Source organism: Cebidichthys violaceus, unplaced genomic scaffold (genome assembly GCF_023349555.1).
Source record: "Cebidichthys violaceus isolate CVI_PGR_0920_01 unplaced genomic scaffold, fCebVio1.0.p SCAF_26, whole genome shotgun sequence".
Taxonomy (NCBI): Eukaryota; Metazoa; Chordata; class Actinopteri; order Perciformes; family Stichaeidae; genus Cebidichthys; species Cebidichthys violaceus.
In genome coordinates, this window is record NW_027176439.1 from 1369422 (window position 1) to 1388443 (window position 19022).

Sequence of the window (19022 nt, forward strand, 5' to 3'; positions counted from 1 at the left end):
TTTGAGTTTGTGATCACATGAGCACTTTGTTATTTAACATCCATAGTAGTTTGATATTGTCATACGTACACGTCATATAGCCGTGGACACAGAGAGAAGAGCTGAAGGTATTTACAGGCAGGAGGAGGCAGCAGCAGCGAAGGAGAGAGAAAGCAGATAAAGACCGACGAGAGAGAGAGAGAAAGAGAGAGAGAAAGAGAGAGAGAGAGAGAAAGAAAGGAACCGCGGCGACTTCTCTCTTTCTCTCTGAGGAGCATTTTAAAGCACAACATTTCAGCGAATCAAAAGCCAGATGAAAAGTGAATCTGCCTCCACGTCTCTCTGGTTTTCATTACGACTGTGTCGTTGCTTTCTGTCCGTCCTCTGTGAACTCTGAACAGGATGTCAATGAACAGCAAACTGCCTGGAGGGACCACCAACTCATCCCCGCCTCCTCTCTTTACTTTGACTCTCATCACGGCTGTCAGCGCTGGAACTAAAGGATATACCCGCTCTCTGTATTAAACATAACAATGCATTGTTAAATCTGTATTAACATTCATACATGTAGCTCTACAGGATTTAAATATATTTACAGTTCAATGAAAATTAAATCGATGAGTTTAAATGTTTATAATAATACATTGAAATAAAAATGAAAAAAACTGTACAATAATGCAAACCAAAAGAAACTTTAAGCGGTAAAATTATATTCATGTATGTACGTTTTTCAAAAACTACACAAGCATTCATTTATTTAATAAATGCACACTGATTTTAACATTTTAAAACGTGAAGTATTTGGATTGGGCATCTGTGTACACTCATATATCCAGGTATTATGTATATATAGCCGTAATTTTAGTTCTTTCGTCATCTCATTTTGAACCTAAGGCCACATTCTACACCTGGACACGACAGGTGGCACGAACATACTAACACTAAACGTGTTGGGGTTTCCCTTGAAACTTCAACAAAAATATCACCTCTATATCGTCCCTTGACTTTGAAGTCATCATAAGTCTGGGGAAGATGCCACATTAGACACTTCATACAAAATATAATGTCTGGACAAATATCGGGTCACTCGCCTTAAAGTGTCCAACGCGGCAAATTCTCCCTTTTTTTCCTTGAGCGCTTTAAGGCATAGATACGATTATTTACTTCTTTCTAAATACATATAATTAATGAGCATTATTGTCCAGACTGGACCCCCAACACATTCAGAAAGGCCTCCACGCGTCTCCTCGGCTACGCTTTGCTTTCATTGGACATCCTTCCCTGTTTTTTCTGGCTCCGCTAACTGAACCGGTCAATAGTTAAACAGAACTCACCACAGGTCAGGTTACATTCACTTAAAGCTACTATGAGGAACTTTCCTTTTGTGTTGGTTCTGTTGCTCCCTGTGGACAAAAGCGGTAGTGTTTCCGAGCACCAGAGTCCCTTTAGAAAACCTCATTTTACTGCAGCAGGGTCTGACAGTTTGCCCCGCTTACTTCGGAGCTCCAACTGCAGGTCCAAGGCTGCAGGTGAAGCCGGATCTGGGTCTGTCCACAGTGGACCGGTCTCTACTGGAGTCTGAGCTGAAGGAGTTTCTGGTGAACCTGCATGATGTCGTCTGGTTTCACCAGAATCCGACCCGGTGGCTCTGCTGACGAGCATTCAGATAGATAGAAATAGTCCATCTTCTCTCTGATGGTCTCGTTACTAATAGAGGTCATATAGAGGATCAGGACTACACTGAGACCAGTTAAAAGCTCCTCACAGTAACTTTAAGTGATATCAGCCTGTGGTTCACCCCAGCTGTGGTGGCTGTTCATCCCTCCCTTTCGTCTTCATATAAACAGACTTAAAAGAGCAGAAATGAAATAAAAATAGTTGGAGGATGGAAACAGATTTAAACTTGCCATCTGAACAAACTCCTGTGTGTTTTTTTCTACTCCCCCAATAATAATAATAATAATAATAATATTAATAATAATAATACGCTGAATCTCTGCTACTGGAGCGGACGTGGATCGATTTTTCTTTTTCTTTTACATCTCACCAAAAACAGCGAGGACTCACTGGTTTCTACGTGATTTAAAAAAAATCAATCGGCACCAAGTAAGCAACAGGACGTGAACCAGCACTGAGTTCAGAGTGTGGCAGAGCGAGGTGGACGTACGGACAGGACAGCAAAGTGCAGCTCGGCGCGTTGTATTATCATACGGTGAAGTTTGCCCTCCTCGTTGTGTCGCAGGTAGAGATGGATGACAGTCACAGAGAGAAGCTAGTAGCGCAGAGAGAGAAGCTCGTGTTGGAGTGTCTTTGGGTTGACCTGTCTGGTCTTTTGGTTTTTTGGATGTATGCATGCATACTGGTCTGGATGTACCCTTTAAAGTAGATGTGAGAGTTTGTGTTCCTGCCTGCATGCTTCCCTCGCATGTGTCTGTACATCATCTTCGTATAATCTACAATGTTTTTTTGTCTTCGGGAATCACCCCCAATGTGCAGTTATCTCAAAAACAGGTTTTCTTTGCTTCAGCGATTTGTCTTCATTTTCCCGTTAATTCTTCAACGCCGTCCGAGTCCAGCGGCGTCCTGGCTGTCCTCCATGCTTCTGAGCGTGACGTAGACGATGGGAACCAGGCCCTGGACGGAGCCCAGCGAGCACAGCAGCCAGTCGGGGTCGGCCCGGCTCAGGACCCGCAGGACGTCGCCCTTGTTGAAGCTCAGCTGGTCGGGCTCGGTGGCTATGTGGTGACACAAGGCTCGCACTTCACTGAAGGGACGACAGAGGACACGCAGAAAATCTATTAGTGGACGGACGGAAAAACACTGTGACTCATTATGAAGTCATTATTATATTATTCTAATTAATTCATTTTTGAAGCATGCATTCCCTTGTTGAAGCTTCTCAATGTTGAGGATTTGCTGCTTTTTTTGTTGTTTTATGTGATAATAACGTGAATATCTTTAAGCTTTGGACCACTGGTCGAACAAAACAAAAAATCTGGAGACACTTATGAAATTGTGGGTAATTTTCACTATTCTGAAGACCAAATGATTCATCCATTAATCAAAAAATGTAATTTAATTAGTGAGCTACACACTGTGTACAGAAACATAATGATTTTGATTATTCCTGACCTTCTGATTCTCTTTCTCTAAAATCATAGTGACTCACCAATTTGTGCCAAAAGACATCTATTTAATATATTCACGAAAAAGCCACATTGGTTCTTGAAATCTGGTGCTGATATACTTTGGCCAAGTATATAACGGTATATTTTTAAGATGAGATACCAAATACTTAATAAAGCCATTTTCTTATTGTAGTCTATTTAGTCTTTGGACACATGGGACTACTGTTTTGTGGTATATTCTAAACACAGTGCACAAACACTAGATATAGTATGAAAAGTAAACCACACTTTCAATGGTTTGACTGATTTTGACCACCAAAGTAAAACAAAAGGGAAGACAGTGGTTTGTGTTTGACTGTTAAATCTACCGAGTGTCTTTAGGAGCTTTGTATTGTATTAAAGGGGAGAGGATGAGTTGGTTCTTAGAGATTAATTTAACGGACCATTCATAGAGCTCTCTTCTAAAGTATAAAATTGGATGAATTTATGTTACCATGTAGACTGTTGTCTGGCTTCAGTTGGTTGGGTTGTCGTTGGTGGAGGCGGGGTTTGGGTGTGAGTGGGCGCTGCTGGAGGCTCCGCCTTCTTCCCGCTTCCCGTTCCTAATGTCTGAGCTACGAGGTCAAGAACGGACCGGTCCAGAGAGAGCCAACCTGACGGTGGCCTGAGAGAGAAGAACACAATGTGGACACATGTTGGTTAAAGGGAAGACTATCAAATGTGAATAACATCTTTATCTTTTAATCCAGTCAGTCTGGCTCTTAAATAAAAGATAATGTGGAACACGGTTTTGAGGCCACGGCTCAAGACATTTTGAGGCTTTCATGAAGTGTAAACACACTGTGAAAGGGTTGAAGTTGTAAGACGAAAACACGGACAACTCCCAGACTGGGCAACGCCGTGGTAGTGGCCTGTCAATCACCGTGTAGCCCCGCCCTAAAGCATCCCCTGCTTTATGGTCTGTTTGACTCTAAATGGACCATAATGTACTCAATGAACATCATGCTGTATTGAAGAAGACTTGAAACTAGAGATTGAGACCATAAACTCATGTTTACAATGTTTACTGAGGGAAAAAATCAAGAGAGAAGTAGAGTCATTTTAGACTAGACTTCTATACAACCACTACTACAAAAAGTACTGTTTGGAGGTTGCCGCCTGGTTCCTACTGAAGAAGTAAATCTGTAAAAGATGCTTGTTAGTAGATTAGTTCATTGTTGGTTTTGGATTTTTATGAGATTTGTTGACAATACGACTCTTTTCTTTTACACTCACCTGGTCTTTTGAGCTTTTGCTTTCTGTTCAGCTGCCTCCACCCTGGAAGGAGATCCGACGCTGGCTCCAAAGAGCCTGCCCCAGCGCAGACTCTGCCCCTGCGAGGGGCTCTCCTCTTGGGCTGCAGCTTGCGCTCCAGTCCCTGTACCCCCTGGAGGTTTTGCCTCTTTCTCCTGGTTGAGGACAGAGTCTGGTGGGCTGCCCATCCATGACGGCCTCCCTCTGGATCCGGCTGACTGCCCTCCGGAGCTGCTGCTGCTGCTGCTGCTGCTTTTCCTGCTTTTATGCCCCTCCCCTTCTTGGCTCGACTCCGCCCCCTCCACTACTCCCTCTCTGGCGGGCGGCAGCTGGTTCTGTCGTCTCTCCGATGACCTCCTCCTCTTCTCCGTCTTAACAAACTTTGACCCCTCCGCTGATTGGTCGATGTAAACCTGGGAGGACTGCATGAGCTGGTACCACCAGCCCGCCTGTCTCTCCTGCCGCTGACGCCCTTCCTCCGCCACATCCTTCTGTTTCTCCTTCCTCTTGTCCTTCTCTCCATCCTCACCGTCTCCTTGGCTCTCCTGTCCCACGCCTTTCATTCTCTGCCCGCTCATCCCCCTCTCCTTCCACAGATTGGCAAACCCGACCTCCATCGTTGCCGGCCCGCGAACAGTCCCGGCCATCATGCTTTCGGTTGCCCCCCCCTCGCTCCTCAACCTTGGTTTCGCTCCGGCTCCCTCTGCTCTCGAGCCGACCCCTTCCATTCTCGGCCACGTTCCCTCTCGCCTCAGGCCCGGCCTCTCTCTCCTCGCCTCCGCACCGGAGTCTCTGACCATCTCGCTCACGGTGGTGCTCCACCCCCTCATGAGCTGGAAGGTGGAGCGAGTTGACTGGTCGACACTCTGGCCTGCAGAGCACAGCTGCTCCTTGCGGCGGAGATGCTCCTGGCCTTTTTGGAGGAGGTGCGGTTCGAACAGCAGGTCCAGGTCAAACGGGAGGAGCGACAGTGGCTGCAGAAGCAGGAGGAGCTCCTCAAAGAGCGGCTGGCACGCCCCCTGCGACAGGGGGAGGAAACCCCACGGGCTGTAGTGTGCTGCTATAATGTCTGAGGAAAGAAAGACAAAACAGGGACAAGATTCAGAGGAAGACTTCATGCACATATGGGCATCAAATACATATCTGGGTATCTGAAGATAAATGATACCAAATGAGTCTCACCTTCATGTGTGTAGAGGTGATTGAACCAGAACTCCAAAGATTTTAGGCTGAAACGTAAACAGTGAAAACGATGAGAGTGAACTAAAATAGTGAAGTGGCAGTCAGAGAGAGAAACTGAGCTGAAACTCATTATGAAGCTCTTTAAAGCAGAGAGTAGCTGAATAAAAACACACAATATTATCACATTTTCAATTGACACATTATCATAAAACAAACTCCTTTAAAGACCCTGACTCCCCCCAGGAGGAGAACTGTCATTGACAACAACAGTAAAAACCAGAATTTAAAAAAAAGGACTCACTTGAGCAGGCCGAAGACGAAGGCGTTGAGCCTCATGCTGTGGCTTGTGAGCTCCGAGTACTGGCTCACCTTTGAGAACAAGCTGTGGAGAACACGAGTGGACGGACCTGACGGAGACAAAATGTAATAAAAAAAACATAGTTGTATGTTACCCACAAGCACCTTATTGTTCTGTAAACTAAATGCTGCAAACAGTCAATTTGAAAAAATCTTCTCCAATATGATGCATCTGCCATGCCTTTAAATGTTAAACAATAAGTTATTACGTGTAACTTACAACCAAACAGCCATGTTGTGGCTTATTTCTAAAGGCAGGCCGTTATGGAAAACAATAATGATCTCCTGTGGATTCTGCAGGTCGTGATGTTCTTTAAACCTGCACTTCAAACCGACACTGATCGTTGCAGCCATTTTAACTTCCCCTCAGGGTGAGGTTCTCACCCAGCTGCGTGGAGGCCTCCACCAGGCTCCAGGGCTGACAACGCCGCTGTCCGATGATCAGGTCCAGCACGTAGGCCTTCAGGCCGTCCTGCAGCACCTCGTGCAGGGCCGGGCACAGGTACTTCAGGATGAGGTGGCCCACATTGGGACTCACCCAGCTGTTCCCCAGCTTGGCCTGGCAGCGGTGAAGAGAAACATTAGTGCATAAAAGGAAATGAAAGTGGAACTAATCAGGGAATTTGGGAGGCAAGGTGTGGGATTGAAAATACAGAAGGACGCAAAACTTCTGGTCCTTTTTGTTTGCAAAGTCTCTGTAGATAAGTCCATGTGAGTGTACAGTCATAGAAAAGAAACAGAAAGTAAACATAACATCTGTCTGCTCAAGTTTTCAATCAATGAATGATTGGTGATAGGCTGCTGCCCTTTTGTTCCCCAGCTGATCTGCAGCCTACTTTATTGACTGTCTTATCAGCTCTGAGCAGATAAACACATCATGTAACTGAAATTCAGTTTCCTGATTGAAGCTGTCGATGAAGGGAAGACTCACAAGAGACCAATTCAATTCCTAAAAAAATGTTTGTGGTGGTGGTTCCATGGTGTATGTGCTGTAAACTTAAAGCCAGGGTGGCTATTGTATTTTAGGAACATTTTATTTGTTTAAATTCTATTTACATTCCGACAGCAATCAAGAAATCAAACGCTCTGACAACAAAAAGAAAAGAATCAGCTACCAGGACCATAATAATCATTTCAATCAGTCCAAATGTAATTACTGTGAGCACTATAAATGTGAGTACTATAAATAGCCACGTTTTGGACGTTCATAATTATATTTGGGGGAGTGGCTTTGGAGGGAGGACTGAAGAGTCAGTGTTGATGACTTGGCGACATTCTTGCTAGATTTAGCAGCTTTTGGAGCTATCGCTGCTAGCTACTTTCATTGGAGAAGAGTTGGAAACACTGAGCTGGATTTTTTCTGTGGAAGACAGACGTCTTTTGATAGCTTCTTCTATGTTACCATCCGAAGCATTAATAAAATAACTGTGAAGGCAAATACCTCAAACAAACAGACATATGAGTCCCAAACATGAAGCTTGAATGCGCTACACACCTGGGAAAGGTAAAAAATACTTTAAAGAATGAAGATTGAATGATGATTTTATAAACTTAACTGTTGTTGTTCCATAAATTGAAGACTAGTAGCCATGTAAGAAAACCGATGGCGCCTTCTGAAAGGTTTTGTTGTCTTTTGTACTTTCCTACAATACTGTAGTATTAACAAGTTGCTGTGCTAATACTAGCATAGCGTCTGCTTTGATCAGCCAGTAGAATCAGCCCTGCTTTCATCTAGAGAAGAACGGTGTGTTAGTAGTCATCGTCAGTAGTCACCAAACCAAAAACTCCTACCTTTACGTCTGAGTCCCGACTGGTGCCGAAGTGTGCCACGATCAGATCCACTGCTGTGTTCACGGCTTTCACCAAACCTGGAAGAGGAGGAAAGAATAAAGAGAGAGTTTCTTGATTATCCTTTTCGGCAACAAGAAACTAGTATTTGGTTCCTCTGTTTTACCCTCCTGAGAGGCATTAAGATCCAAATTTAGAACAAATTTCTCTGTGTCCCTCACTGACTTTGTGCTTCAGCATGAATTCATTGTTTGATTTACAGCAACTAGCTGTACAATGATCAGCTGTGTTTGCCTGCTCAGAAGACAGCTAAATGTACTGATGTTGAAATCTCCATGAAAAGAGATGTACAAAGACAAAATCCAACTCCCCGTGAGCCAATAGTATTTTAGCTTTACTCGTGAAATCATACCAATGATCATGACACGAGGTCCTGCTCAAAAGCACTTCAGCAGCGTAGATGTCGGTCCGTTCAGGGACGTAAACCTGGATGATCCAGCTGAAGGATGATCTCGCTGCTCATTATACGACCCCACACTGTCAAGAGGCCTTTCTGTAGTGAGAGGCACTTAAGCACCTTTCAAAGACATCATTTCCCTCCCTGTACTGCCTCTCAACAACGCTGCATGCTGTGCACTATTCTAAATATTCTCGTAGTGCAGCGTAGTACAACCGAGCCGCCTCAGAAACACAAAGTGAGATGATGAGATGAGATTTGTTTCATTAAATCCATCTATCTTTATCTTTTTTTGACTTCCATGGAAGTCAGCTACATGACGTTGTTTAAATATCAATTATATTACAAAACAAATCTCATAATATCTGCAACCGGTTCTCACCGACAGTCTGAATGAACGCTGCACACCTGCTCCAATATAGATGCTTGTGTTTGAATAGTCAGTAGAGTTCAGTACTGTCAAACTCATTCTGGACTAGAGAACGTACAACCACGGGAGAAGAACCTTTTTTGAAGCAGAGATTACAATTGGAACTAGTTTTCTGTACTAAATTTCACATAATAAAGTTATTAAGTTCCTGAGTTCCTAGAAAGGTTCCTGGAAAACTTCTCACGGTCAACCAGAGACCAAGAAGCTGCATCAAAACTCCCGGACAGCAGCGAACGAATGCAATGAGCTCCAAGAAACACGGCATACAGTTGACATTTAGTCATGTGGCTGTTAAATATTCAGAGACATCTCGCTGTCACTGTCGATCAGATCCTCACCTCTCTTCTGCGTCAGGTCCACAGAGATGTGGGACTGTGAGGAAGAGCTGCAGGAGGAGGAGGAGGTGGACGCGTCGGGGGAGAGGCAGAACTCCTCGGGAGGCTTCTCGGTCATAGAGAAGTAGTCCGGCAGGAAGTCGCTGTAGATCTGCTGCAGCTTAGCTGATTGGCCCGCTGCTGAGACACAAACACAGACGGTCAGCCACACACATAAACACCACTTTTTAAAAGCACGAGACGTTGTTAGGGATCCTTAAGAATGCTTTCTTTGCACCTCGAACTCCTTAAAAAAAAACTACAAAAATACCAAGTATTCAAGCATAATCTTGCATTCCTTCCAACACTGTCAGTAAAATCATGAGCACCGTTGAGGCGGCCCAGCGCGTGGACGGAGGGGGCCGAAGGGAAATCGAACACGTTCCGCCTGGCGGGTCGCGGTCCCCCGCCCCTCCTGGGTTCTGGGTTACCAGAGAGGGAGCCCGATCCTGCGGAAGAGTGGCCCCCGAGGGCCCTCTCCAGTCCCAGAGGGTTTCGACGGCGGTACTCCCTCCACTTGAGAGCCTGGGGAGAGAGGTGGTGCGCTGAGGGGGAGGAGTTATGGTCGTGATCAAAAGGGGTCGGTGGTTTAAAGGATGGATTATTGAGTAGATGGATAAAAAGAATATGTGGGAGGAAAGAGGAGGAAGAAGAAGTGCAGGTGGGGGGAAAAAGGTGAAGGAGGAGATTCAAGTCCATGCATGAAGGGAGAGAAGAAAGAGAAAAGAGACAACAGTAAGAATGTACAAGAGCTTCTTTTAAACACTGAATTACACAGAACTGTCACATAACTGAAAACCTAGCGAGACACTGTGGAGATGAGGATTTTCATACTTTTATCTAATCGTCCATGTACAAACACGTGAGGAGTTTACTTTTAATGTAAACATGTTGACTGATTCTATCATCAAGAGGCCAATAGTTGCATGAAAGAAAATGTAAAGTACAGCAATTAAAGAGGACCAAAACAGGAAAGATGGCCGCTGTTATAAAGTTGAAAGAAAAAGGTGGAAAAACAGTAAAGAAAATCCAGTGGAATCCAGTAAAATCCAGTGGGGAAAAGCATACTGGAACTTGTGAACCGAGTACATGATATTTTTCGTGTTCAAGTTGTTGAAAACAACGAAAAACTTGACAAACAAAAATTGACAACAAAAATGTGTTAATGTTTCAAGGACCTAAAATAAACCTTTCATCAGACACAGCTTGAAAAGTTTTGAAGTTTGATTTGTTGTGTTTTTAATGACCTTATGATCAAGCCACATAACTAAATATCTCAACGTCAATGTTGCTGATCCTTTATGTCTGAATTTTAGGATTTCAACCTTTGTTTTCTTTAAAAGCAGCAGCATTTTCTCGTGAGAACATCCTCTGAGTAATTCTTAAAGGACACACATTTAGAACCTACCATTATGAGTTCTGGCTCCGGGTGCTATGCTTCCCTCCACGTGTTTTCCAGACTCCACACAGCCCAGCGGGCTCAGCGAGTCACTGTGGAGAGCCGGTAAACTGGGCAGAGCTCCGTGATGGAAACAGTGGCCCTGCACCGCCGGCAGCATCGGCGGCACCGTCCCTCTCTTCGCCCCCAGGGACGGAGGTGGAGTGGTTGGCGGTAACGACGCCGAACCCCCTCCCTGCTTTCCCGTCGGCGGGGTGCGCAGGGGGCCGAGGCCCGCCGAAAGCGGGCAGGAGAGGCTGTGTTGCGGCTGAGGGCTCGGGGTGCAGGTGGAGCAGGTCCCGGAGCTGGGCGCCTCCTGGAGCCGCACCGGGGAGTAGCTCCCGAGAGGCGAGGGTCGAACCGATCCAGGCGGAGGGGCTGCTGCAGCCAGAGCCCCATGGTACCTGTGCACATTTTCGGCTGCATCTTCACTGTCCTCCCCCACCGGATCTCCAGAACCAGAGCCAGAGCCAGAACCGGAGCGGGCCTGCATCACAGAGACGTAGCCTGTGAGCAGGGGCAGCAGAGGCTTGGGCTGCGGGGGCTTGGAGGCGAACTGGTGGTGGAAGGTGAAGGGCTGGATGGGGAGGGTGGTGGGCCGCTGGTCCTTACTGTAGCGGACCACCGCCGGGCGGCTGTCTGAGGAACTGGAGAGGCCACCTGGATGAGAACAAGAGGGATGACGGGGATGGAGAAAAGATGGAGGAGTCACATGGAGAGAGACAAAAGAACTGGTTACTTTTTCTACGGTAACATTTTAAAAAATCCCTTTGATCTGACAGCAACAAATAAAGAAATAAACCTTCCTGAAGGTAGGATTTAGTGCAGGACTGTGAAACACCGCAAAGACCCACTGATCAGCAGCAAGTCATTGACCAATGAAATTGAGAAGGACTACATGATCAGACATCATGATAGTCCTCCCTTCTCCACACAAATCCCATAGGTATAACTTTTTTGAAAATACTGATAGACTCCTCAGCCTCCCATGATGATAGCGCTCCAAGTATTAGCCACACTGACAAAAGTTCTTGGGAAATGTTCTAGTAATGAAAATAATATTAATATGATATGAATAATAACAATATCAGTAAATTCATAATAATGATAGTAGTATAACAATAAATGATAGTGATAATACTGGTAAAAGTAGAATAACAACAACAGTAAAATACTACTCCTATAACTCTAATAATGATAGAAATACTAATAATATTAATAACACTAGTAATAAAGTACCAACAAAATAATAATAATAAAATAATAATAATGATATCAATAATATAAGTATACTAATACAATTATAATAAATAATAAGAATAAAAACAATAAGATTATTAGAAATACAATAATGACAATAACTAAACAATGATTAATCGTTTCGTGTTTATATTGTCAGGAAAATGGTCAACAATACCCGCTTCACAATTTCTTCAAATCTTCAAATTGCTTTCTTCCAACCAAAAGTCTAAAACCAAAAGGTATTTTCACTTTACAGTGATATAAAGTAGGAACCGGTGAATAAACTATGAAATTATTATGATTAGAACATTAAGAGCTTAACTGTTACAATTCAAACCAAATACAAAGATGAACACAGAAAACTGCCCCGTCATGAGTCACAACAGCCTGTATCACAGACAACCATGCCACAGATCAACACTGCTCTGACAGGCCAATGTGCACACACACACACACACACACACACACACACACACACACACACAATCAGAGAAAAACACACACACACACAGACTAAACCTGAAGGCCCTGCGTCAGGAGGGACACCGACGAGGAGAAGCCTTTTTCCTGCACTTGTCCTCTGCCACTGAGTCAATGTGTGTGTGTGTGTGTGTGTGTGTGTGTGTGTGTGGGGGGGGGGTACTGTGTGTGTGTGTGTGTGTGTGTGTGTGTGTGTGTTCCTCGATCCAGTGCAGTGGAGGACAGATAGCAGAGAGCGCGTGACGTTGAAGACATTGCGCAAGCTGTTTTCTCGCCCTAAAGGCCGGCCCACCGGTGCCACCTGAGCTGGGTGCGGTGACGTCTCTCAGCCACAGAGGGCGACGTCGAGCTGCTGGAGGAACACCACAGAGGAGGGAGGAGGGGAGGAAGGGAGGAGGGAGGAACACCACACACCCAGCAAGCCTTAGCTCACACTGGGGATGAAGGATGGAAACACTCTCCGTCTCTCTTGCTCCGTCATCCCTCTAATTGCCATTTCTTCCCCCCCCCACCCTCGTCCTCTCTTTTCCTCCCCACACCCACCTCTCCTCGCTCCCTTTTCCATCTTCCCTGCCTCCTCTCTTTCTCCTCAGCTCCCTTGATGAATCCGTCACAGACAGCCGAGGCTTCACGTTAGCATCATTAGCGAGGGAGCTGCTCGCTGCGACTGAAGCGACGCAGCTGAAGCCTGATGAATAATATATATGTACGGAGACGCTGCACAGCCTCTCGTTATGATCTGAAATCATCACAGTCTGAATGAAGATGGAGTCAGAAACTGAAGAGGATGGTTTAGACAAACCATCCTCTTCAGTTTCTGACTCCGGAAAAAAGTCATAGTATAGTAACTATACTATGACTTTTTTTCCGTTTTTCAACATACCATATACTATGACTTTTTTTTCGTTGTTTCAACATACTATACTATGACTTTTTTTCCCATTATACCAAGGGTATTCAATTAAAATTCCAAAAGGTCCAGATTGAGAAAATCTCCTCGTGCAAAGGTCCAGAAAATTACATTAATATCTAACTTGCGCTATTTAGTACTATATATATATATATATATATATATATATATATATATATATATAGTACTAAATAGTACATATATATATATATATATATATATATATATATATATATATATGACATAACTGAAAACTTTCAAAAAATGTGCATCTTAAAAACAAATGGTGCATAGTTACAATATCATTTCACCTCAGGTTGATAGCAGACCACCTCAAGGTTTCACTCAGAGAGAACCAGGACATTCTGATGTAGCATTTCAAAATTAAAACCCTTCAAAATCTCATGCATGAGCTAACTTCAAATCACATATATATATATATATAATTTAGATATTATTATTATTATTAATTTTCCGGACCTTTGCACGAGGAGATTTTCTCAATCTGGACCTTTTGGAATTTTAATTGAATACCACTGTGCTATACTATGACTATTTTTATTACTTGTTTTGACATTGTCTACAGTGACATTTTTGTGATTTTTTAATATATGACTCATAAAATACTCTTAAGATATTTTTATGGAATACTATATAGTGACTTTTTGATGACTTTTTTTTACTGCATACTATACTAAACTTTAGAGGCAAATGTCTTTATCATCCACATTATCAGTTTCTGCTCCAGTCAAGTGACAAGACACTATTGAACGGCTTAAAGCAGGTGCTCTTTTGTTCTAAACACCTGAAACTGTTATATATCTGTTATACATCTATATTCAGTAATTACATCGAGGTTTAAAGCTAAAGGTGAGCGTGCTTCTGCCATCGAGGCCCCTCGGCTTTGGAACGACCTGTCTGATGAGAAAATCCTCGCAGAATCTGTAATCTCTTTTAAATCTTCTTTTTACTGTTTTTTTGTTACATTTTCTGTTATTATGGTATGGATTGGTTTTATTGTTTCATCTATTGTGCTGTTTTATCAGTGTTTAAACTTGAGCTTAGTTTGTCTTTTACTGTTGGGCTCCTTGTTGTTACATTTCTTTGCTTTTGCTTTGCTGTGCCTGTCGAAGCACTTTGTAAACTGTTTTTAAAAGGTGCAGTATGAATAAAGTTATGATTATTGAGATTATTATCTAGAGAGGGAATATGATAGTTAAGCCCTCAACCGATTTGTAGATCTGTAGATGATTTCATTAATTGCTCTTGGTACATAATGTCAGAAAATAGTTTTTAAAAAATGCCATCACAATTTTTTTAAATATCTTTAAAACCCAAATAGTTTGCTGTTACAGAATATTAAGAAAACAAGCGAACATTCACATTCGAAGAAGCTTGAAACATTTATCTTTATCAAAATTGGCATAATCTTTTGTCGATGGACTAATCGATAACTCAGCTATCATTTCAGCTCTGATGATAATAGTGTGACAGTAAAGCTATTCTGACTGTTTCATGAAAAGTTCATTTTGGTAACTTAAATATTAAAAACATTTCTGTTTTGGAACTAAATCCTGACTTTTAAAAGTCCTTTCCTTCCCTAAACATTACGGCTTTTTTAAAAGGACATTAAATAAGTGAATTGCAGGAGTTGAAAGGGTTAAGGTGACATTTTTTTCCATAAGCAGCCTAAGAATGCATACTTATATTCCTGCATACTGACCTATAGTCCATCCTGTATATACTGTGCTCATTCAGTGCTTGAGTTACACAACTTAAAAGAGAATAAAACAACCACTCCACAATCCACACACCACATCCAGTGTTTGTTTGTACTGGTGGAGGCTGGTAATGGTGACCTGAGGGCAGGATGGTTTAAGCTGGTGTGCCGCATTTTAAGGAAGAAGTCATGACTAGATTGAGTTTTTTTTTATCAATTTCACTGAAATGTGTTTGTTCTTAAACTTAAAAAACTAAAATGCAGCTCAGTTCAGGTGATCGGGACCAGAAACAACACTTAAACTTCCTGCTGAGTAACATCATGTTCCCAGCTTAATAAGTTGTACAAAAAAGAGACTTCTCTGTGTTGAAATGTTCCCGGGATGATTTTGGGAGCTCCAGCCTGTATAATAGTGTAAACGAGGACAGCTGGAGCCTCCTGGGACATTCCTCTCCCTGCTCTTATTCCAGAGGAATTCCAAGCACTCCCAGTTTGTGTGTTTGTCTAAGCAGACGCACACACAGCAGGCAGCTGAGACTCAGCTTCATGAGGCGACGGTGGAGTCTGCTCTCAACTTATCCGAGCTCGACAGCAAGGGTTGCCAGGTTGGCATTGGCAACTATTTTGAGATACTGGCAACCAATTCTTGGTCTGTGGTTGCCATCAGAGGCAACCACTTTATTACCCTATCAAAAAATAGGAACAGCAAACAGCAAAACGTGCACCTCAGTATCTTTAGAGAGATTCAGCTGTCAGACAGACTGGAGGTCATTTCTCAAAGAAGAGACGATGGACGATGTCATTTTAAAGACCCACAATCCAAGACCTCCATCAGGCGGCAACCTCCGGGTCTGAAAAGTGAAGCCAATGCTGAAGTAACTTAAAGTTGCATTCTCTCTAATGTCCATCAGGGGGCGACTCCTCTGGTTGTATAGAAGTCTATGAGAAAATGACTCTACTTCTCTCTTGATTTATTACCTCAGTAAACATTGTAAACATGAGTTTATGGTCTCAATCTCTAGTTTCAAGTCTTCTTCAATACAGCATGATGTTCATTTAGTAGATTATGGTCCATTTAGAGTCAAACAGACCATAAAGCAGGGTATGCTTTAGGGCGGGGCTACACGGTGATTGACAGGTCGTCGTCTGTGTTTTCGTCTGTGTACTCTATTCCTTTCACGGCGCGTTTTCAGTTCATGAAAGTTAATTATATGATTTTGATTATCTATAAATGTCTTATTCAGGGCTTGGTTGTACTTAGCTCCACCCACTAGTGTCACTTCTGGTTCACAAACCAATGGGTGACGCCAAGCTTTTATTTGTTTGTACCACATTTTCATTATTAAACTGAGGCATAGCTGCATCGTATCTTAGTTAATCAAAATATAAGATGACTAAAAATGGCAACCGTATTTTCAGTGTCGTCAACTAAAAGCTGGTGCCTGGTTGACGCCATAGCGTCCACTTCTCTGGTAGAATAATTCTGCACTCAACAGAGAGAAACTATTCCACGGGTTAATTAACATGATGGACAGTCAGAGGGCCGTCCAGACTTCATCGGGGTCCGGAGCCTTGATGAAGAGTGAGAGCGTCTCATTGAATTAAGCTTAAAAAAAGATGCTGTGTTAGTCACCGGGACCCCGCTTCTTTGTGTGCTGTTGTTTCAAACGCTGCCTCTGGGCCCATCCACACTCACTGCGTTCACATATTCCCTCCTGCACACGTTTGCACGAGGTTGTACTCTCTAAAACTACAATATTCCTCCCAGGGAGACATGTTCTTACTCTCCACTTTGCTGACATCTTTGATCATAAATAATTTGTTGTCTTTCAGCAATACACTTCCCATTGATCACATGTTTTTTTCCCATCGATTTTGAACTTCAAAGTACTTCTTCTATTTATTTACTGTAGATATTCAACAACTCCACTTATGGTATTTGATATTAAGATGAACACATTCAACTACTGTACTTCTTCCATGTATTTTTACAGCTAACTTTAAAGAGTACTTCTATATATTCCAAACAAACTGGACATCAAAAACACTCTGTGTTTACCTTTTTTCCAGGATGAGCAGCATTCATATAAATACAAAATACAGTCTTTTAGCCAGTTTGACTCTTAAGATTATCACAATAAATGTATCATATTAAATACTGTATTTGTTCTTACACTGAATTATTTGATCGATGCAAATTGCTGGTTTGTATTTAGTCTGTCAACTCTTTTGTGTGATTTAAAAAAATATATATTTTAATGTTTTTAAATTTGTACTGTTTTTAAGTCTGTTAACTATATTTGTATGTGTTGAAACTAAATAAAGGTTAAATAGGAAATAAATATAATAAAAATGTAGTTTTTGACGTGTCTCCCTGAGATGAGCAGAGGATTAAAACAACTTTTTTTCTTGCTTTGTTTTGACCGACTGCTCTCTTAGCTGACACTAACTCACTCCTCTGCATATTTCAACGGTGCTAACAGCAATTAATTACTTCCTCACACACAAACAATGGCAGCTGCTGCTGGTCCCCATGCTGCATTTAGAGGACCAAACTAACATCATCACTTCACATCACCTGCGTCTGATACGATGATACAAACACGAAACAAAGCAGCGCTCGCAGACCCTTTTCACACCACTTTAGCTGTGGAAATATTTGTGTGTCGGAATAATCAGATGAGCTGGAGGTGATTTAAATCGTTTGCCTGCTTTCCAAACTTCCGTTTCTCCTCTCAAGCACTGATGAGCTTAAACTGAGCGGCCAATCAGCCAATTCAACATGCTGAATCGTCTCACAAGCCGCCCAAACCCAGGCGGTCTAGTGCAAACGGCAAAATCTAGAGCCACATGCGCTCATTTCACAGATTTCCTCACTTTGGGAAACAATAAAATGATACAATTGGATGCTTTTTAACCAGAAGTCAATGAGGTCAATCATGAAAGTCAAAGCACCGAAGCACCGCCAGCATGAAGAAGCTTCTGTAACTTTCTCCAACCTTCCCTACAGGCTGTCTGGATGAAAATGAAACACACACACGCACACACACACACACACAAACACAGCCGCCCCACACACAGCTCCGTACACTGACGTGGAGCTCAGAGGGGGGTTTCTCTGCACCTTTATCTCCTCTCTCACCTGATTGTTATTCAGAGCACGTTTGTCCCACTTCAACCCTTCAGACTCTCTGCTGCACATCCATACATGCTGGCATGAGGGGATTTTCTCTCACACACACACACACACACACACACACACACACACACACACACACACACACACACACACACACACGAAGGAAGACTGAACATGTAGAATCAAACAAAGCAAAAGCACTTCATACCACCAAAGATACGGCTCACCGAATATCCAAAAAGCGAACAAACACTCCAAAGAAAATGTTTATTGTGGAGATGTTTGTCTACGTCTGAATGACGCGACTTTCTGACATTGTGTTGAATAGAATGACTTCTATTCAACACACTGTTTTTTTTTAACTTTTTGTGCAATATCATGATCTGCTGCATGTATCAAGTAAGTCTATGCAGTATGTTAGAATGATGATGCCAGTATTAGTTGACCTTTGAAAAGAAATAACGCCATTTTGAATATATTTCGTTTATTTTAAATGAATCGGAAGTGTTCTTCAGAGTCAATATTCTTTATCTTTGCTACTCTCAAATCAGCAATGTTCAACAACCATACGAGGACAAATTCAGCGAAGAAGAGGTGAAGAGACATATCTTTCCTCCAACAATCATCACTGCAACCACAATACTTTAACTAAGGGAAGGGTGTCAATTAAAGTCAATTATCGATTAGACAAGTAGATTGCAGTGAAAGCACGGATCGATAAGTATTAATGTTTTCTAACAGATTGTGCAGCTTTTACTTTGAAAGTGGAGCAAAATTATCTTTTGTATATCAATAGCTCACCCAGTGTTACCTTGAATTCTTGAAGAAAACTTTTCTTGCATGCCTCAACAGCAAAACTATACAAAAACATCCGTTGACAAATTCTCACTTGACTCCTGCAGAATAATCCAAGTCTCATTTATTCATGTCCCAAAGTGTTTTAGGTTTGAGTGAAGAAGTAGAAGTAGTGAGCATGCGAGTGGATAAATGAGACTTTGATTGTACTGCAGTTCATTTAGTTTTGATGTTGTTAAACGCGCCCCCCCACCCCCCACCCCCCACCCATTTACTGCAATTCATTAAGACTTTTCTCCGTTTTCTGATT

General features: G+C 42.7%; 1 protein-coding gene across 2 annotated transcripts in view; it reads right to left on the reverse strand.

The window, feature by feature from the left end:
- rusc2 (RUN and SH3 domain containing 2) overlaps positions 1-19022 on the reverse strand; it is a 41817-nt gene continuing 22795 nt past the window's right edge. The window contains exons 4-13 of one of the 2 annotated variants that reach the window (XM_068720757.1): positions 10397-11086; positions 9318-9533; positions 8953-9126; positions 7731-7807; positions 6324-6498; positions 5884-5989; positions 5583-5629; positions 4383-5469; positions 3601-3771; positions 1-2743 (exon numbers count right to left, since the gene is read on the reverse strand). In XM_068720757.1, the coding sequence (XP_068576858.1) occupies positions 2536-2743; positions 3601-3771; positions 4383-5469; positions 5583-5629; positions 5884-5989; positions 6324-6498; positions 7731-7807; positions 8953-9126; positions 9318-9533; positions 10397-11086 (2951 nt within the window). In that variant the 3' untranslated portion in view covers positions 1-2535. Of the gene's footprint in view, positions 2744-3600; positions 3772-4382; positions 5470-5582; positions 5630-5883; positions 5990-6323; positions 6499-7730; positions 7808-8952; positions 9130-9317; positions 9534-10396; positions 11087-19022 lie in introns of both variants that reach the window. The other variant, XM_068720756.1, reaches the window with a different exon arrangement.